General features: G+C 39.0%; 1 protein-coding gene across 19 annotated transcripts in view; it reads left to right on the top strand.

Moving 5' to 3' along the window:
• The window catches only part of TENM3 (teneurin transmembrane protein 3), a 472,906-nt gene that overhangs the window by 238,447 nt on the left and 212,284 nt on the right, over window positions 1-22,175 (top strand). The window contains exon 1 of one of the 19 annotated variants that reach the window (XM_068403631.1): window positions 11,544-11,615. The exons of 15 other annotated variants lie outside the window; for them this stretch is intronic. Coding sequence is in view for 2 of the 4 variants with exons in the window: in XM_068403628.1 (XP_068259729.1) it covers window positions 15,211-15,226 (16 nt within the window). In the remaining 2 variants the exon portion in view is untranslated. Of the gene's footprint in view, window positions 1-11,543; window positions 11,616-12,276; window positions 12,308-15,132; window positions 15,227-22,175 lie in introns of those variants that run through there. 3 more of the 19 variants (XM_068403630.1, XM_068403628.1, XM_068403633.1) reach the window with 3 other exon arrangements.

Genomic DNA, 22,175 nt, shown 5'->3' with positions numbered 1-22,175 from the left:
GAAAAAATATATAGCATAGTCATATGACAGATCTGCACCAATGGAAGAACCATCTGCAAGATTTTTAAAGACCGTGTGACTGAGGTATCTAGATGCAATAAAATGAAATTAAGGACCAGAAAAATATCAGCTGCATATCAAGACCCATTTTGTAATGGTAGCATCCTGGAGGTTATGGGAAAATATCTCAGCACAATTGATAGAAGTCCCATTTTTTGAAAGAACAATTATTACTTATGGCAGAGTGTGGAGTCTGGCTTTTATACCTTTTGTTACTAACTTTTGATTAAGTGTTGCCATTTTGAAGGTCCATGTATTTAACTTCCATTTTGTGGTTGATGATCTCTTATTCATCATCACGTAGGTCATCTCCCAAGAAGATAGCAGGGTTGTTCTTCCTGTCATCACCTTTGTCTTTAGAGCTGGAAAGCATCTCATAGTTGCATCTCCTTACAACTTTCTACTATAAAAGAAAGCACATTACCCCTGAGTATGCAGTGCTTTTCTGAGACCTTTTACTTCAGTCAGTTAGGATTTTAAAGTTGCCAGCTGCTAGCAATGTTTTGGTGTGGTCTTTAGCCCTGGGTTGTAGAGTCAGAGTGTGTACTCAGCATGAAGCATCATCCAGATGGAGAGAGAATCTCCCTTTTCAGTCATGCCAAGGTTGCCCTTGTTCCTCACAGACTTGCCCTATTGATCTGCTCGCCCATATGATGGAATTGCCCTTCACCTTTATAGTATAAAGAGTTTTCTTACATTTTCTTTCTGTTTAATTATTCTTGCTTCCTCCTCAGCATTCTTCTGATACTTACCAATCATGTTCTGCCATAAAGCGGGAGGATTATCTGTATGTGTGTGTGTTTCTATGTGCCCATCCGGAAGACAAGCCTTTTGAAGGCAGACACGTAGAGTCAGAGCTTGAGAATGTAATTCTGCCGTCTCCCTCTGTCAAACTTGCTTTTTCATCAGATAACTCCAGGAAGGTCGCCGTACAGATACGCCTGTCCCTTGTCTTGTAGTGATATTAAATCTTAAGATCTCTCCCATCAACCAAGAGACAAGCAGTGAGCTGATGGATCTTGTGCTGAAGAAGATCTCGCTGTTCCTTGACAAGTGTGCTGAAAGCACTGTCAATCTTTGAATCTTTTTCATAGCCTGGAAGTACCTCAAAGAATTTTTCTTTTCCTCCTGTCTTCCTTTTCTTTTGCTCCTGCATCAACCATTTTGGTTTATGGAGCCAGGCCCACATTTCATTGCCAGGAGAGTTTCTTTTCAGCAGCTGTCCTTTCTCCAAAATATACAGTAAGGTTCAGGACATTAAATAAGCATCTTCAGAGCATCTGAAATAGTCTTATTCTGCAAGCCCTGCTACTCCTCATTTGTGCGAGATCCCAGTATTTACCACTCTCTTTTTCCCCTGAGGTCAAGGAATCTCAAACAGACTTTTCAGACAGACAGTTCCTCTCTGGATGTAAACCCTTCTCCCCAGATGATATTTTCTATAAGTGGAATCTTCATAGTATTTCCAGTTATTCCTCAGCAGCTCTGCCAGCTTTTCACAGAAGAGACCTGTGTATTATTTATCAATTCTTTTTTTCTCATTCCTGCCCTCCAGCTTTTACATTATCCCCTAATCCTAGTCCTTTCTACCTAATACTAATTTACCGATGATCAGAGCCATGGCAGCAGAACCAGTTACATGAGGTGAAAAAAGGAATAAAAACCTACATCAGACAAAGTTATGTTTTTGCCTTTGAGGTAATTGGTTTTGCTTGCAGTGATGTCGGTGAAACCGGGCAGAGCTGAGCATTCTTCATCTCGCCTGTGTATTGTCTGTCTTTGTTTCCTGTAGTGCGACTGTACCCCATAAAATAACAGGTAACAAATCAGTCTTTCTGAGTGTTTGGTTTCTCTCTGCAGCATAGAGCAGAGCTTGTGCTAGAATCTGTTCTTTGATTTTTTTTTTTTCCTGTCTCTGCACACAATTTTTTGTGGGGGTGGGGTTTCGATGTGTGTTCTTATGCCAAATGTGGTCAATATTAAACTCATATGCGATAATCTGCATGGAGGTCTTTACTAAGAAATATGAAAATGTACTGTGGGTCCTATTTTAGCAGACTGTGAATTACCATAGTTCCATGGAAGTAGGTTTATTGGGTATAGTTTGTACTGAAATTATAACCTTCATTAATCTAATTTATAGACTGAGCTGTGTTAGTCTGAAACAGCGTATGCATGCATGTGTGTAGGTTTGCACAAGGACTCCCTTACATTCAGCTGGCTGATGTTCCGCTTGTGTTCATGGCTATAACACAGCGACTCTTTAACGTTATACCTGATTGCTGCCAGAAACTGTTAAAAAGTGTCCTAGAATTCAGTAGGTAAAAGGCCATGGATGTTGATAAATCCAGAAGCCTGGCAAAGCAGTAATACTGGAGAAGTATTGGAAAGTATCAGTCCTGCCTGCCTGGTGAGAACTGCCTGCAACTGTAGGGTGGTGCACTGCTGGCTGGCACCTGTAGCCACGAGGCGTTCCCTCCTTTCCTCCTTTCTCACGTTTCCCAAATCCTGCCACGGGGTGGAAGAGGGCAATGAAAAGGGAGAGAAGAGAGCAGCCAGGTGCCTGCCTTTTTCACTGTAGAGAGTAACATTAGACTGTAGAGCAAGAGAGACAGATGCATAGCCTATGTCTGCACTAACAAAGGGAACAAACCAAGGCCGATTTTCTGACTGTCAAGGCACAAGCATCACTGATGTGCACATGCCCTTCACCAACAGCCCAGGGACCTCACTCATATGACCTATTGGGGGCAGTCCCTGGTCCATACCCTTCCCTGAATTGGATGGGTGTTTTCTGGGAGAGCACTGCTTGTTGGAACCCAAAATGAAGGCAGGAGAAACACTATCAGTTACAAGTTATTGATGATTGTATGCCAGTGCTTGCACTAAACTGCTCCTCTTGAGTTAGTACAGATGTAAGCACTTGAGCTTCAGGCTCATGGTAGGGATAAGAGGGGAAGAGTAAAACAAAGGCCCTTACGGGGACACACCTGTCTGCTCTAAACTAATTTGTGTTTGACAGAACCCATTAATACTTTCCAGCATAACAGTGCAAACTTAACTGTAAATTCACCCAGTGTGTCTGTCTTGGAATGTTTTTCACATCATCATCCCAATTAGATCTGGATTTCTTTGTTCTTTTTCTCTCTGTGGTGGTTTTTGTATGGAGATGTTGTGGGAGGGAACCCTTTTCAGTGTGGGTCTGACAAACCTGGAGCAGATGTCCCTTTTTCTTAAAATATAGCAGTTACCTTCACTTTACTGTAAACTGTTGATTCCACAGACTCACTTCCAGCTCTAGGGACATCCAAATTATGCTTTTGCTTCTGGGTTTCTTTGTCATATAGCTCCTAATTTAGGATAATGAGATTTTTTTTAATTACTTTTTTTTTAAAAAAAAAAAAAAAACAAGAAGATAAAACCACACAAGAATATGAAATGTCAGTTCCCATTCAGCATAGTTGAGTGGCTGCATGTGTAACTACCTTGCATGTACCAGTTCTTGGCAGATTTGTTGCTCCTTTATCAATGAAATCAGCTTGAAAAAAGTTCATCTCTGCTTCATTTTCATATACATTTCCACATTTTTTGAGACACTTAAAATATTGTAGCTCATATTAATGGTCACACTTCATTTCTTAAGTGAGATGATTAAGCAGCAAGAAGTGTTTTGATGTGTTTTCTCCTGGGTGTAGATGTATGCAAAACTTTTTTTAGTTCATAGAAACAAGTTCTTCCCTTACACAGACACCATCCTAAAAGTCACAAACCTTTGTACCGTGATATTCGTATTGCTGCAATCGGATTTTAAGTTGGTTGGAAAATTTATAAATACTCCCTTTTGACTACCCATCTGAAGAGCCTAAAGAAATGCACTCAACTGCGTTCTAAGTCAATTGTAACTCACACTAAATAAATTGATTCAATATCTCTGTGGCAGAGGAATGACCTAGCTAGCTTTTGTTTGGGATGGAGCTACGTCTCCTTTTGTAAAGCCACCATTGCTCTGTTTAAAGAAAATTATTAGCAGGGAAACCAATTTTTTATAAAAGTGTGGACTCTGCCAGCTGAGCTATTGATCAGTCATTTAGGGTCTCCCTTTCATTCAAATGCTGCTTCTGATTCTGCAGACACACCTTCTGCCTTTGCTGCTGCTAACTCTGGATAGCTCTGCTCCACCTCAGTAGGATTAAAATAGATCAGAAAGAGAAAATATTTGTTTACTTTTCACAGCCTAACAGGTCTTAAGCAATTCACTGTCACTGTGGCCAGCCTTTAAGATGTGTCATGCATTGAGGTGACACAGGGTCTTTTCTGTGAGGCAGACGTGTGTGCACTTGTGCAGTTGGTGTGCCTTCTGTCCAGACAGGCTGGCATTTTCAAAAGAAGCTCCCATGGTAAAACTGTCTTTGACTGAGTGGAAGGAGAGTTAGCGTATTGGTCTATTGGTATATTGGAAAATATACCAATAGCAAAAATAGCAATAATAATGTACACCTTTCTCTGAAACATCTGAGTTTTGCAACTATCTATGATATACTTAGTAAAGCAGATTTTATTAAATTGCTGTGCTCTTCCATATGATGAACTTGCTTCTTTCCTTTGTATGTAGTGTAAGTTGATGTGCCAATGCAGGGGAGCAGGATAACCCTGTCAAAGAGGGACAAAAGCTTCATCTATAATAAAATGGATGGTATTTACGGTGTTTATGGAATCAATGTGATTACACATCTGTGGTATAAGCAAACCTGTATCAAATCAATGCATATATATGTTATGTATAACTTAACTGCATATATTTGTTTTTTTCTGATATTTTATTCTTGTGATTTCCTAAGTCATGCCAAAGTGAAGCCATAAAGATACTACCATAAAAGATACTAGTGTTAGTTTCCTGTAACTTCAGATACCCATACTTACAATCTTTGCTATTGTGAGCTGTCTTCATAGATACAGCCTCATAAGTTAGGAGTCCTTACATTGTTCAGACTACACCTAGAGTGCCAGTGAGCTTGATGAATTCACTTTCAAATACAAAAGTGATAGACATTGTTAGAACATATTATATATGTGTTCAAACTTTGGGGGTATGTTGGAGTTATTTCAGGAATGTGTAATAAGACTTTGTAATAATGCTTGTGTATTAAGTACAGCTCTAAGTTCCCTGTGCAACCTGAGTTAAACTAAGAAACCTGTAGGAGGTCACAGATGGGATCTAAAGTCTGAACCTTTGGAGTTTCTAGCTCCTGTTGCAAAATAGGGATCATTGCCTCCCAGAATTATTTCAAGATAGCATGAACTACTTGGTTGAGAGCATCCATCCCTGTTACATTCAGATGTCTCTGCAAAGTTAGACCCTGGTGTCCTCAGTTTCACATGGCGGCACAGAGCTACTGAAGAAGGCACAGGGCCAGCATAGCTCTGGTAAAGTTTAGGTTGGAAACCAGTAATCCAGACTGTTAGTCCAAGGCATTGATTATTAAAGTGAAATATTATTATAAATTGAAATATTATTAACATTTATTAAAATTGCTTAGACTCTTAAGGTTAACAAGCTGGAAGAAATCAGAAGCTTTTTATTTTTCCCCACCTTTTCAGGGGAAATTTGTGTGCAAGCTGACTAGTATACCAAATTTCAGCCAGATGTGAATTAAAACTGCTAAGTTACGAATGCTTGAGAAACAGAGTGCATAGTGGAAATGACAGCTTCAGCACAGGAATGCCAGGAGCTGCTATAATAAATTAATATTTAAAATGCAATAAAATCAGAAATAAGCACCTTCAGATTTTCACGTTTCGGAAGATTATGACTGAGACACATTCCTTCTCTAGACAAATTCCCTGCTATGTTACAGCTACAGCACTAGCAGGTCTTTACATGCTACAAGAGTAAATCAGTTTTTTAAGAGGTAGTGTATTTGAAACTAGTAATTAGCTTTTTGCTTTTTTTAATGTCTTTTTTCCCAAATGTCTGTGAACTTTGAAGTGCTGTCTGCTGGAGTAGAGTTCCCTGAAACAGATGTCTTGTTTGTGTTTAATGTGTCTAATACCTTGCTTGGACCTTCTCAGGTCAGGAACTCTTAAAATGATAAGGTCACAAAATGTTTGTTTATTTTACAGGTTATTGTGATTTTAATAGCAGGTACCATTCAGATCGTCAGCATTTGAGGATCGTTATCCTTTTCATTCTATGAAAGCCTTGAAAAAGGGGAAAAAGCTATTTACTGAGATTTGTTTCTGTTGTTCTGAGGCATCTTCTTCTTTCTCACTTCATAATTGATTGCAAGCACTCAAATGCGGTTTTTTGTTTTTTTTTTTTTTCTGTCACGAAACACTCCTGAAAGAAGGATTTGGAAAGCAGTTTTGCAGGAAGGAGGGTAGTGGGAATATTTTAAACTCCTTCATTCACATAAAGGAAAAGGATGTTTCAGGTTGTTATTTTCATTGTACTGTATGAATAATAAAACACTACCAACACTATTAGGCAGCTGACTACAAGCTAATTTTATTGGATAGCAACAGGTTACAAGTATGGCTACATTTCGTATCACAAACAGGTGTAATATTTATGACAACAAATGCAGTAAAAGGAGTAGTCCTTGCTGTCTCTTAGAGAATATTGAACAATTTAACCCCAAGAGACTTAGAAATCCGAATATAATGGGATACGCCTTATCCTGGTAAGGCACATTCCTCCTGTATTTCCTAGTAAAATTTAAACATAATCTGAGTAGTAGTTTTCATAGTTGTCTGTGACTGATGTTAAAACTTGCATCTTACATGTTAATATGTTAAAACTCACACCTGTAGCCAATAAAATAAATAATGTTTGATAATATGAGTAGAAAATTGGTAATAAAATTATGTTCATTACTAATGAACAGAATTTAAATGTGTAGGTCTTCAAGGACCAAAAAAATGATACCCTTTCATCATTTCTAAAAAGTGTTTTGTGCAATGCCAAAATTCCTACATGAATAGGTATAAAAAATTGACTAGTCAGAAAGTCAGACTAGTCAGCTGAAGTATTTTGAGTAGAAAATATTTTTCTTCATGCTGTAGAGCTGTGAGAGGAATTGCAGACACTGGATTCATGAATATTAACATAAAACTATCTTAAAATTGTTGAAGAATCTGTGGTTTAGTAGCCTGTGTAAATTTACATCAATACTGTAAAATGACACATTTGTTAGTATGTGGAGTAACAGCATTTTGATTACAAACTTAAAGTTTCTAAATACCAAGAATATGTTGAAACTGTGGCACCCTTTTTTAACCGTAAAAGTTCCTAACTGGCTACTGCAGATAGATTTCCAGAATGAAACAGTGGATCACTTCTTGTGAAAGGTTGGAAGTTTAGAATGATTGCATAAAACATGTTCAGGATATAATGAAAAAAACCATAAGCTGTTTGCTCTCATTTCTGATAGACCCTAGGTCTTACAGAACACACATTACAGTCTTACTTTTCCCAAAATGCTTGTCAGCAGAGGTGTGTCAGCAAGCCCTGCCACCCATTCATGGTGGTAGAAGCATCTGTTATTTCAGTGAAAGAATTTTTCCTTCTGTAGTTTTAACCAAGTTCTGCTGCTGCTGATATAATTGTATCTATGGTAGAACATTTACTGGCGTAAATGTGTTTATTTAGAGGTGTCATTACTTTTTTCCCCCATTTCTATTAGGAAAACTAGCCTACCATCACATGCATGCTCATCTGTTTCTTGCAGTTTTTATAACAAATAATAATCTCTAAGTGGTAAATATTTTGTCACCTATTTCACATTATTATTTTCCCTGGGAACTTCATGGGGGTATTTTAAACCAAGAAAAAAACTAATCGGCTACACAAAGAAAATACTGACAGTGGCCACACACACATTGTTAATTAAACCAAAGAAGTATTACCCTATCCTCCTTAAATGTAGTGGGCTTGCTGTAGGGGCACTCCAGTGACTTAAAACAGGTGCTTGCAGAGAGAAGCTGAGCTTTTGCTCAGCTTTTATGTTTTCTCCTGCATGCACTATCACAGTTATATCTGGCCCTGAAAGTCTTATCTCCACTATATTGGCAGGTCAAACTAAGTTTTGTCCCTAAAGCTTTTCAGTGCAGAAAAACCCCTTCTGAGCTAAATCCTGGTTTAACTCTGATTCAGCTGGCTGCCTGGGGTAGGGTGGAGGGTTGTAGCACATGGAGGAGGAGGAGAAGGATGAAAGTTGAAGTTTATGTTGCTGTGTTGTAACAAGGGTGAAGTGTCTGGATTTACAGGTTTAGCTAATGGTGATTCATGGACACTGTGCTACTACTTTGTGTAGTACATGCTGTTTCTCGGGTTAGCTAGCATAGCTGAGAGGGACATTGATGACAAGCTCTTGTTTCAGATGTACTTAGTGTAGGCATTACTTGTCTCTGTTATGAAAACGTTTTCTGGCAGGATTCGTCTGTGTTTGATTTCTTTTTTAAAAAAAAAAAAAAACAGGACAAATCCAAGTAGCTGGAACAAGGTGCCGTTTTAGAGTTTGTATAATTATTTGTAGCACTGTGAACAGGCCTGTATTTATTTCAGAAATATGCTTAAAATATGTTTAAAATTAGAAGAAAATAGCAATATATCCTCAAGTTAAAACCTCTTCAATGCATGCAGTTTACATTTAATATCTTAATGTGCTGTGCATTCATTAATTTAATACAAAAACACCATCTGTATAAAAAAGATCAAATAAAATAACTGCTGTGTTTGCCTTATATTGAACAAAGTAGGTGCCAGATAGCATACAACAAGAAGAGGAAATGCCTTCCCCCTCTTTCCCTGGTGTCTGGGGTACAGTTTTCTTTTATGCTCTCTCCTTACTGGTGTAGTACCGGGCAGGATGATTTTTCACTAAGGGGCAGCTGGTTGTGTATTTCTGAGCTGTGCTTAACTCCTTGATTGCATTTTGTTAACTGGGTTATCCATTCTTACTGGTGTGGGTGCACAGCCCCACAAGAGGAGAGATGTGGCCCAATGTACTTCATGCTGGAAGCTCACTTGAAATGGCCCAAAGGCTGCCTGCTTTTTTTCCACGTCTTGTTCTGAAATCTTCCTAATTTTCCTATCCCTTCTCCTTCATATCTGCTCTGGTTTTTTTACTTCCTTATTTTTAACCCATGGGCTTCATTGGTTGGTTGGTCGGTGAGTTGTTGTTTTGTTCCTCACCCCAGACTTGGGCTCCTTTTTGATGCCTCTTTACCATCTCACTGGAGCCAGCAGTGCTTTTGGCTTGGGCTCATCTGTGACTGAACTGCACCACTTAGTTCTGGTTCAGACCAGTGGCTTGACAACTAGACACATTTTTGAAGCAATATATGATGATTTAAAGGGGAGAGCAGGAGAAAGGCTTGGGGCACCTTTGGAGTTTCAGGGACATAACAGCAGCAATGTCTCCCCTCTTCCAGCCGCCTTCTCTATCCCTACATTTTTCCCCAGCTGATAATCACTTTTTTGTTAGTATGGTTTAGTCTCAGTGAAGACTTGAGATTACGGGACAGGCTTCATTCCTTTCCAGGAAACAAAAAAAAAAACAAACCCTCAAACCACCTTTCAGTTCAGTGCCCTGCTAGAAAACGTACTGACTTATGGGACCGCAGATTTCCATATAGATCCTGCCTTGCATGAAGAACGTGTCACCAGACAGAAAAAGCCGTGCTTAGGCTGTCCTGTGAGAGTTGTACGTACTGGCTTCAGCGAGAGTAGAACTGGTTGCAGGATTAACTTTAAAGAAGTTCCTCACTATTTAATCCACAGCAGCTGCTGCTGTGGTGTTTGGTACATCTTCTTTTACTGTTACTGCTCTTCTGCTCAGTCCTGGCCTTTCCTAATCCAAAGTCAGTATTGTTGTGAAAGGCAAGGTTGGAAAATACTGATTTAGGGGACGAAAGGTAGCTTACTTGCTATCTTGAGGAACCAGGACCTTGGCACTTTGCACTGGAACTTATATGTTTGTGCTTTGCACTTTCAAGTTCATGTGGGAGGAAGGAGCAAATCCTCTTCAAATTTCAGATAATTATTAAGTAACTTATTCTAAGATTAAATTTGCATTCTCAAAGGAAAGCTATGAACCTTGAAACATTTCAATTAGTAATACTTTTTGGCTTCAGAATGCTTTCAGATTACCTGTGAGCACCTCTAAAGAGATACTGTGGAGGCTGTGGCTAATTGTGAGAACTGCATATTAGCGTTGTAATTGGCTAGCTTTGCTTTCCTCAGACAATAAAAAAACAAACCCAAACTTCGTGCGCAAAGTCTATATGTCTAAAGTAGATAAGATGAATCCTGAAAGGAAAGTATTAAGAGCGAGTCGTAAATGATTGGTGTATATCTGAGCAGTTACAATTTCAGTATTCCAGTTCTAGAACTACTTTATTACTTCCCTTTTTCCTTCAAAACCTGACCAGGGGCATAGAATGACTGGGATAAAATAAAATGCTGGGTTTTGTTTGCAGATGAGGGTGGGTGGTGTGCTAGAAATGAAGATACCCAGCTGAACTTTGCTTGCTTCCCGAATAACTGTAGTGCTGCATAGGTACAAACAAAAACCTCATACTTTCAGTATCTTTGAGGATAGTGTTTCAAGGTGGCTTTTTTTAGTTTCTGGCTTGCCATTTACTCGTAACTGCTTCTCAAGCTTGTTACCCACAGCTTCAGGGCAGCTCACGCCACTGCTTCTAGCTGCTCTGCAGACCTGCAGGCTACCCAAGGCTTTACATTTATCAAGCATTGCCCTATTACTCTGTCCTGCTAGTGGATAATATTAGGTAGGAAGTATAGTTCCTGCTTATGTCAATAAAATTTTGGCAAAGGCCCCACCTACACCAGCAGTGTAAGAAATGCAAACCATAGGGTCTGGTGTTAGAACAGACAAGTTCATCAGTAACTCAAATTTGCAAGGGCTCAGTTTTCGCAAGTGGAACAAGGTTTTTGTACAAGGGTTCAAATCCTTTCTGTTATATATAGGAGTTCCCCATATGAGTGTAACAGACAAGATTTTCAAAGAAGTCTGTGCTCAGGGACAGCAGAGGATAAGAAAGGAAAGTTGTTCCCCCCATTAAAACCCTAAATCTTGGGGCAGAGTCATGCTCTAAGGCTTGAGCCAGTCTTGAGCTGACAATTCACTACTGCCAAAAAACATAACCCAGAAGAAAACAGGTAGGGGAAAAAAGGGCATAGTTTTCTGTTGGGTTAGCAAGTCAAATGAGCTCCCCATGCAGATAGATGGGTAGTAAATTGGGGGTGGTGGAGGGGGCGGGACGGGGAGGGACAGGAATGGCTGGCTGGACTAAGGGGAAGGTAGAGTGGGGTGTCCCCTTGTCAGTGGCAGACCATGAGAATAGCTGAGCCTTAAACTGTAACTTCAGCCTTTGTTTGCAGCACTGATGTCTAATGCCTGTGATCTTCTAAAAACCAGCATCCTGTTTTGCATCTTTTTTAGCATTCGACTGAAGGCACTCGTGGTGACAGGATGGCTTGAGTTACTGCGGTGTGATACCTGATTTTGTGGCCCACCTCAGTCTCTTGTTCTGTAAGGTTTTTTCCTTGTACTTGGAATGTCTGTAGGGCACAGTCATATTAGTTAACCACGTACATTGATGGTTGCAGTGTCAGTGAAAGCGAGGGTTTCAGTGCTGACTTGCAGTGTATTTGCTATTTATTTACTTTTCGGGCTACCCAGTGGGATATGAGAGTGAACTTGTCCTGCTCTTATTTGAGCCTCAGTATGCTTACTGTGCGCATTTGTGCAATTACTGTGAAGAAAAAATCACTACAATAGACTCGTAAACCTGAGCAGCTGTAGGGGCTTTCTCCGCAGAAAAATAAAAGGAGTCTATCCCAGTCGCCCTGTGAGTTTGCACTCTGTGGCTTGCTGCTGCTGTGCCCTGGCAGCACAGGAGCATGGTCCTGGCTGAAAAACATGCTGCAGTACAATCTGGACTGCAGTCAGTCCTCTCTCCCAAAAACCCTGCCGCTCAGTCTCACTCCCTCCTGCTTTCAGGGACTATTTACTCCTTAAAAACAGTTTTCAAAGAGCTGCACAAGGTGCATGCAGGCAAGCACTTTTAAATAACGTGGCTCCTTTAATAGCTAGTCTTTAGAGCAGAGTGAGATGAGCTGAGCTGCTTTTCACGGAGCTGAATGTTTGCCCAGTTCCTCTGTAGTATACACCCCTAAGGAAAAATGACAATCTGCAATCACTTCGACATAGCTAGGTGCCATGTAAGTGTCATACAGTATCCACAGTTCGCTACTCACAGGTTATAAGGAGGCTGCTTTTTGTTATAACTGCACTGCTATTTGCTTATTGTTGCTTAAAAAGAACAATTGTATTGCTTGGCTTCAGGTACTGCTTGTGTACTTATATTATTTGCTGCTCATAATTGTGCATGTTTGTAGTAACAGATAGTTTCCTATTTCTATGAGAGATGATGAGAAAGTATTTTTAAAGAATGAGAAAGGAAAGGCCTAAACCTTTATTCTAAAAAAAAAAAAAAAAGCTTTCCTCTCAATGTACGAGTCTTTTTACCATTGGCCCCTCAATCTTACTGCTATGGTGATTTTAAAATCTCTTGGACAAAACTGGGCAATGATGGGCAAAACTGAACAGTGAACCAACCAAGAATTCATTGCTCAATTTTTATCTTTTTTTTTTTAATAAACAAAAGGCTTTATGTTGAGTCATCCCTGCTGTCTCTTAGTACTTCATTTCATGCAAGTCTGCAAAGGAGATGGAGAGAGGGCAAAATTCAGGGAAGATATATTATCTAATCCTGTAGCCTGCCATGGAGGAAAGGCTGGGCAGAAGGAATGCGTGCACTCCTGGCGTGTTCGTTTATGGTATTGGGGCTTTACTGTTTGCCAGCCAAATGGCTATTTAAAAGAGAAGACGAATAGTGGAGAAGGTCAGCTCAGACCTACCCTGGCTGTTTGAAATAAGGCTGATCTGATAAACAGTATCTCTGAAAGGTCATTCTGCATTTTAGTTGTTTTACTGGAGGCTCTTGCTAATTGATTTAAAACTTGTCTTGAGAGGTCAGGTTTGTTCCTTGGTTTTGTTGAAGAGTGAGAGCTGTTAGACGTGACGTGAGGCTTTACAACCTTTTCAGGCAGTGAATCCCTGCTAAAAGACCTCCTGTTACCAGTGTTACAGGAATATGCTCTTGATGTGTGCAGCTCTAGACCAGTGGGTAGGGACAGCACGCTGCCTCTTGGCACTGAGCCTGTGCTGGTGGTCGTGCTGAAGCTCGCTTGAGTTTTGAATGAGTGCATGAAGGTCTCCATCTTGAAGTTCAGTTTGTTTTAAAATAGACAATGCCTTAAGAAGCATCTTTCTTCAGATATTGTTTAGCTTAAACTATTGAATTTTACTGACAGTAAAGGAGAGAAAGTGTGATATGGCAGCAAACTAACTAGTTTTTATTTACAGAACAATATTAATAATACTGAGCAAAGCATCGAAATGTCTGATGTGGATTCCTCTTCTGCAAAGCACCGAGGTACAGTGTATCTTTGGTGCAATATTTGTATTTCGTCACCTTTTCCGAGATTCAGATAAAGTGTAAAGTTAAGAATATGCTGAACTGTTTTGCAGAATTAGATAGGAGATAAACACCAGCTTTAGTGCACCAAGGGGCACCTGTTTATTGACAAAGCTTAAGACTATCAGCAGATAAAATTTTATATTTTCCACAATACTCTTCATTTCCCAATTTTAATATAAAATGCTTCCAAAAATTGAACTTTTCATGTCATTTGATTCAACTGAGGGGAGGAAACAAGAAAAAAGTGGAGATTTTAAAAAATTTCTTTTTTACGTTTTATTTTTTGTTTAGCTTGTTTGTACTTGACTATTGGTTTGTAGTTAATCATCCACTCTGTTTCTCACTAGATGACAGAGCTACAGTCAGGAGATATTAACTCTTGCTCTTAATTCCGTGCAGGATGAACAAAGCAATTCCATGTGTAAAAATTAATTCTTAGTAAAGTAGGAGATATTTGTAAAGAGAGTAGATAATCCAGGTAAATTGCAGGTTCAGAGTAGCTGCTGCCTTGTATTTAATATTTGCTAAGATAGATTAGGAAATCAAGTTAAATCAAACAAGTGTGCTTTTGTTTCTGGGGCTTCGTTCCAGGCTAACACTGAATGAATACACTGGTTGCCATTTCCTGGGGTGCAGGTTGCTAGATCCATGAATTCTTACCAGGCCCTTTCACTGGCGTAGGGGGAGTTTTTGTCAGTCAGTATTTCAGAAATGCTCCCAAATCCTCTACTGGAAGCATTTCATAAGTGCCAGTGCACCCTTAAATTTCTAAGCGAGAGCTTCGTTGTGCTTTTTTCTAACCAAACCTGACACAATCCGAGGAAGGAATCTTTCAAATTCTCCATGACAATGTCTTACCATGCTGGAGATGGTTTCACTGCTGGTTCTCAGCAGCTTCACAGAAACAGAGGTTGCTCTTCATTTTGAGGGGGATGCACGATCTCCTTAAAATGGCAGTTGTGGAAGGGATCACTGGACATTGTGTCAGCCCAGACTTTTTTTTTTTAAATTGGATCAGAAGCTTTCATTGGCTCAAAATGACATAGACCATGTTGTACAGAAGGTGGAAGTCCTCGTCGGGACAACCATTTCTGCAAGGCCTTTCCCCATCAGCAAAATCTTACATTTTCCTGCTGGAGGTTGGGATCCCACAGGCAGTGTCCGTAGCCTCCTAAAGCCTCAAAAGGCTTTGAATGTTCTCTGTGTTTGGCCTCTTGTCAGAAGGACATTTTTGTGGGGGAAATGTACAGCACTGATACGTTGATGGGCCTATTTTTTTATGTTGTATGCCAATTACTGCTGTACAGTTACTGCTGCTACGGCCCCAAATGGCCGTGAATCACAGAATCACAGAATGTTAGGGATTGGAAGGGACCTCGAAAGATCATCTAGTCCAATCCCCCTGCCGGAGCAGGATTGCCTAGACCATATCACACAGGAACGCGTCCAGGCGGGTTTTGAATGTCTCCAGAGAAGGAGACTCCACAACCTCTCTGGGCAGCCTGTCCCAGTGTTCAGTCACCCTCACCGTAAAGAAGTTTTTCCTCATATTTATGTGGAACCAGATGTCGGGCCCCACAGATGCGCAGCAGTGCAGGTTTGTGAAGTTTATTTTGATGAGTAGCCTTCGTTATTTCACATATTCTGAAATAATTTTGTGTTTTAACCGGGATAATGTTCATCTGGTTGAATTCGGTAGTTTATGAAGTTAAATCTTTAAAATGCTCTGTCATTAGGTAACTCCACAGAGGGAAAAACGCATCTCAGCGGGTGTCATCCTGCAGTGTTCAGTGAAGGCCTTTTTGTCACTCTTGTGCAGGAGTAAAATGATATATTAGTACCCAGGCCAAGTAAACTGGTAATTGGGGGAACTCTAGTCTTGTTGCTTTTAACTGCCCTCCTTGCAGCAGTACTTTTGTCCTGCTTCACGGAGGGCTTAGAGGTGCAGTGGCAGAAGGATGTGACTGAAAGATGGGCTTATTTTTGGGAACCTAATTATAACAGCATCATTTTACTTTTCCATTATTGTTGCCCAAGGTTTGTCATGTTTCTAGTGTTGCTATTAATGTCTTCTTAAATGTCAAATTCAAACTGCTGATGGTGATCATCTCATATCATATTGCTAAATATATACATGAGGTTGAGAATGTCTGGTGTAAATGTTATGCCAGACCCTTTACATATGTATATTAGAAATCGTCTTATGCTAAATAGTTGCTATCAAAGATGTACTTAACTGTTTTCCTAAGTGGTATATGAAACAAATTGAGACTTTTTTTTCAGGAGACCTCAGACTAATGTATTATTTTAAATGATCTGTAATAGATCTTAATAGATCTGTAATAGATCTTAATAGATCTGTAATAGATCTTAATATTATTTTAAATGATCTTGCTTGTGAATAATTGTGACACTGAATGCTGCTAAATAAGAAATGCCAAATATATCTTCACTGACGAACTGAAAGCTAATGTCATTTCCTTGTAAATGTTGCTCTGTGAGACTGAGGTGCATGTGACTACCCCCTAGCAACCAGACGTCAAATGGAGAAAACCAAAAAATGCCTCAGGGCCATTCTTAGTAAAACTTTATAATATATTAAAAAAAAAGTTTGCCCTTGTAGTCTGGTAAATTCAATACAGTTTCAGTTATTAATGATAAATAGCTCTTAATTTTCTTTTTACAGAGTCATTTTGGAAATGAAAAGTCACTTTAAGATATAGGTTCTTATAGTCCTTAAATTAGTTGGCTGGTTAATTGTATGTGAATGACTACCGTGTGCGGCTTAAGTTGCGGTGTTCAATTTGCTACTTCTTGGAAGCAGGATGTGCAAAGTTTTCCTCTGATATATATTGAATTTCATGTGTTTAAGCTATTTCAGGTGTATAATATTTGTAATTTGGATTGAAACATCAATTACATGCTGTTGGAGCTGTTCTTTAAACTCTTTTCTTTGTGGGAAATCACCTGTAGCTTCACTGTGTAAATAAGATTGCAAACATAACTGAAAAATGAGTTAGTATCTTGTTGCTACTAAAAGTGGTTGCAAATGACTGTGGAGATTACATGCCAAGGGAATAAGATTTCGCCTTTACAATGGTTTTGTGATGTTTCCAGTGGCCTTAATATCTGCCATTATGCTTTTTTCATTCTTCAAAAGCAAAGTCTTGAAATTTTAGAGTTATAAATATATTTATTATATTCACCCACATCTTCAAAAAAAGATGTATCTGACTTCTGGCACATGAATACATAATTGTGGGATTTCAAAGTGCTTGTATCTTCTTAGAACAACAAACCTTTGGATATCAAATACGCAATTTTGAAGAAATGAGGGATGCCATTTGTTTTTATTAAGCTGGGATTTGAATGTTTGGAGGAAGCATTGGGGGAGGCATTTCTTTTGAAATGGAAGTAATATTCCTCATTTGTGATGTTAAAAATATTATTTTTGGCATAGTTACATTCTTTATAAATAAACATAGGAATCTGTGCCTAAAAGAAATATGTTTATTTTCAATATCTACTTGTAACTTGGGTTTTTATTATTATTTTCATTTTCATGAGGGTTTCTGTGTAACAGCAAAACCAGAATTTAATATACTGCTCTCTAAATGTGCCATCGTTATATTGTGATGGAAAGGCGAATGTATTGATTACAGAATGTCAGTGCATTGAAAACTCTTCATTCTGTTTTAAGTCATAAAGCAAATCAGTAAGTGATGTTTTTCAGGCCAGGAACTGCAGAATAAAGTTAAAATTAACTATTTTAGTTGACCACAAACAAAAAAAAAGACAAGGATAATAAAGCTTGGAGTTCAGCCATTACCTCTCTTCATTTATTCGGTGAACACCTTTCCATCTTTTGCCTTCCACTCTTGTCCTTGTGGCTATTGATGTATTCCAAATACCAAACCGTGTATAAGTGTGCTTGTATATTCTGACAAGCTTGCACTTTTGTGGAAGATTAAGGTTTTTGTTGGCCAACTTAAATTTACAAAAGCCAACATGATTGTATGATTTTTAGATGTAATGTACAATAAATGTACATGACACAACAGAAGTTTATGGTTTTAGACCTGTCTGATATCCTGACCGACACTCTTCACTACAAGAAATTTTAATTCTCTTGTATATTTTTAAGTGTCTGACCTTGAGGCATTTTGTACTATTTCTCTAATTATGCTTATGAAGTGGCATTTGGGGAACCCTTAGGGAATATTGAGAAATCGTTTTCATAAAGGTTGCTCTTCAGTACAGGATGTGCAAAGAATTAGTTCTTTTTTGGTGGGTTGTGTTTGATTACAAGGAAGTTGTATCCTGCATTTAGTAAGGTAAAGCCAACACACTCTTCTTCATGCAATAATAGTGGTCGTCTGCCATAAAATTAAATTAAGAACTCAGTAAAATGTATTCTAATTCAGGCTTACAATTTTAGTGCATTTTGTGTTCATGGTGAATATGATTATTCCCAAGTGTGTTTGGGATTAAGGACAGATTTATGAATTCTGCATTATAATTGTTTAGTTGATCCTCGTTTCAATGCCTTGTGTTTCAGCGTAAGCATGAGGATGTTTGTTTTGTTATGAGGAATTCTTGCAAGAAGTCAGTACGCTGAAGGAGGACAAGCTAGTATGGAGAAGCTGGCAAATACAGAGAGGTGCAATTAGCAGGAAAGGGAAGAAAATTATTTAAAGTGATATATAGCCAGTAATAATAGAAATAACAGGGAAAATTACAATGTATGTTAGAAAAAATACAGATATTGGAGAATAAAATCAATGTAGCATTTCTCTGGAGGAAGTTATCTAAGGCCTAGAATTTTTTTAAGAGTAGACTGCACACAGTACTGAGAAATAACATATATAGGAGCAAGGACAGGAGAGGGATAATTTAGTAAGTCTTTTCTATCTCTAACTTACAGCTGTAGCCTGTAAGTGAGATTCAGTTGAACATGAAACCTGCACTGCAGATAAGTGCAGTATGTGCTTCACCATGTCCTAAACTGTGAATCAGGAGCAGGTGGGCACATGATGTCCCTCTTTTGCATTGGGTAGATAACTTTAGGGCATTCAATGTCTTCCTTACATTAATTTCATGCAAAAATTGTTGTGATGAGTGGGGAGGAGTTAACCTAATGGTAAAGGAGGCAGTGCCTGCATGAAAACATACGAGAACCCTTTCACTAGAGCATACAGTGGATCACAGTTGAGTATAGGCATTATTTTCCTTTTTAATTCTTTTTTAGGTTGCATAGTGCCAATGCAGACCTTGTCAAGCCTGCATTCTGTGGTGAGAAATACAGTCAATGGCACCTACCGCATACAGCGGGTAGGATGCCAAGAGCGCCCTCGCCGTGCAGCTTGGACGGATCCGCAGACACAAGTGTCTGAAAATCCAGTCTTTCATCTTCCTGAGCTTTCCCTCCCTTGCCAAGATTACACCTATTACAGCCCCACAGAGATACTTGTTGCTGCTCTTGATATTGTTAATATTAAATATTAAAATTAAGTATAAAATATTAATATTTTAGTAGTCACACAAGTCTCCACACATCCTTAGAGCTTCTTTGTACTAAGCACTTTTCAACAATATAGATGCACAGCCCTGACCTGAAGAGCTTGTAATACAAAACAAAGGATATGTGAAAATTGAGGAAGGATGACTGAATCATATCTCTGTATTACATAGTTTGATTTTAATTTATGAGTGAAATACCAAATGTTCCTATTTTCTCTTCAACCTAGCTGTTGGTTGGCTGATTTGGAAGGAGAAACAGTGAATAGATGTGGTTTTGTGTTTGCTTGCCCTTCCTTCATACTTTTGCACATTTCTGTAATTCATAAAAGCTTGTAGCTTCTCTTCTCAATATTTAAAAAAAAATTTCAGATGCAATATTCAAAAAGATTAAAGAGAATTAAATTTATAGGTCACATTCCTGGCTGCTCCTGTCTTATATTTTACCATCTAGAGAATATCTCGATGCGAGAAAAATGCCTTTTATAGCTAAATTTTACTGTCTTTAGTCAAATTGATGACAGTACATATTGATTCCAGATCTGGGACCCAGATTTATTGTAACTGTTTGAAAACAGATGCTGATTCAAATTACTTCATTTGAGAACTGGAAATCAAATGCCGTTGTCTGGTGGTCAAGTGTTAATTCGGATGACTTAAGGGTGTGGAGTAAACTGTTCCAAGGGGAGCCTCTGCTGCGCCATGTGTGGCTGCACTGCACAGGAGAGGCAATGGGACAAAGGCACAAGTAGGAGGACATTGCGACAGGATGGTCCTGCAAACTGGCTTGCTTTGGTGAGGTGGGGATGCTCTGTCCACCAGGGCAGATGGAGAGAAGTTGGGCTGTGGTTGCTTGCAGTTGCAGTGATCAGGAAGAAAATTTGTTGTTTAGATAAGATTACTTGAGGCCAGCCATTTTTTTCTGATTTCTTTATAACGTTAGCTGAGCAGAAGCAGCTCTGGGAAGATAAATTATTAAATTTGTAACGACTTGTGAGGATTATTACAGTCCCTAATATGCAAGGCCTTTGATGACTAAGGATCTCCTTCACAGAACTGCACAGTTCATTCATGCAAAATATACACACAATAGAAATATGTATACCAACCCCAGCAAGAAATATCATAGATAGGTAGGATTTGGGCCTTGAAAGGGCAGCAGAGACTTTGGCTTTCATTAGGATTTCTCCTACTACTGAAGGAGTGCCTGAACGTGCAAAGATGGGGGGGAGCCTCCTGCGCGGGTGTCTGGTACAGTTGCTGCTTAGAGGCAGGTAGATCATTCACTTCTGCGTCTTAGCCTTCTTAATTTGACTTTGTTATCTAGCCCAGGTATGCTTCCGTCTACTTCCATGTGCATGTGGCTTTGAAGGTTTGGTCCTTCTGTGTCTCCTTGCTTGGGATTCCTTGCTTGCAGAACTTTTTTTCTTCCCCCCTCCTGTTACAAAGTAAAATGAATCAATCTGCTCCATAAAATTAACACTAATACTGTGATTGAGCTCATTTCCTTTTGTGTTGTTACAACAGGAGGAAAAGTTCCTGACCCATCTCCCTGGCCTGCTGGCAGGCATGTCTGTTTTGTATGGCACTCCAGCCTCTGCTTTTTCTCAGAAAGTGACCCAACCCATCCATGCTTCTGGCTTTTCTGCACATTCTATTTACTGTTCTGTGGGGTTTTCCAAATAATTTTGTTCCACTAACCTTAACCTGTCATATCAATGCTGTAAAAGTTCACAATTTCTTGAAGTGTTTCTGCTTTCTGCAAAGCCTAAATATGAAAAAGTGATATTTTGGGTACTGTGTCTTACTCCAGTTATTGACTATATATTTTCCACATATTAGTATTTCTAATGTTGTCCATGCTTTTGAGCTGTTTGAGTTTTTCTAACAATCTAACCTTTTTAAAGATTAAAACAGTCATCTCGTCCTATATATAGCAACTGCATAGTGACATCTCTTTCTAAGTGAAATTGCAAGCAATGTCAGCATTTTGTATTCTGTGTTTGTGAAGAAAGTCTCTTCATAAAAACACTAGTTAGTATTTAAGTCTTTCGTTATTTGGGACTTCTAAGTATAACATGTTTTTTAATCAGTTTGCTTATGGTTACATCAGACGATGGTGTTTGTACAATGTCTTGCATTGACTTATGTAAGTTATAGCAAAGCGTATAGTTTTGTGGTCTCTTTTGCTGTCACAGTCCTTGAAATAAATCAATGTGAATAAGGTTTAAATCTGTGATGACGAATGGGACTGCGATGTTTTCAAATTGATGTCTTCTCAAAGCAAAACAGGGGCATGGCCGCTCTGTCCAGCGAAGCGGTGTGCTACTCACATGAGCTCGTTACAGTGTCGCTCTTCGTCTCCTCTTCCTTACTTCAGTTACCATGACTGATCATCATCATTTTATAATCATGTTTAACAATGTGCATGGTCCAACTTCTCTAGCTCTCTTTATGGCTTCTATTACTATAATATTATACAATTCCATGGTGTCCTTCTTGTGTTTCCAGCTTGTTGTTCTTGTCTCTGTGCAAACCAGCGTTCATGAACTCTGTAGAGTATAGCAGAGTTCACTGGAAGCCCATCACTGTGCTGTAGCTGTTGAGACACAAGGTGTTGATTCCCCCAAACATTATTTACATCTTCTGTTGCTGTCCCTTGTGCTTTCTCCGTGGTGGAATCTTCCTCCACCCCCTTCCACACTCCTGGCAATATGTGAACTTTGTGTGCGTGTATTTGTTAAATAGCTGGAACAGTGAGCTATAAAACAATTCAAGTGAACTTTGTGCTCTTGACATTCCCTCAGTCACTAGTGCCCTAAGGCGTATCTTCTTGGAGCTTTTGTTTCCCCTTTCAGAGTTAATCAGAGACATAAAGACTATTTTGTCTCGAGACCTACAATCACTGAAAAGCAACAAAGGATCAACACAAATCACTAAACTTCTTATGGCATATAAGACTTGGTCATCTCATTAAGTATTTATGTATGCGCTCTTTTTTTTCCTGCAGCTGTCATATTTCTCAGAGG

This window comes from Nyctibius grandis, chromosome 6 (assembly GCF_013368605.1).
Source record: "Nyctibius grandis isolate bNycGra1 chromosome 6, bNycGra1.pri, whole genome shotgun sequence".
Classification (NCBI taxonomy): domain Eukaryota; kingdom Metazoa; phylum Chordata; class Aves; order Nyctibiiformes; family Nyctibiidae; genus Nyctibius; species Nyctibius grandis.
This window is presented reverse-complemented; position numbering and strand designations above follow the sequence as displayed.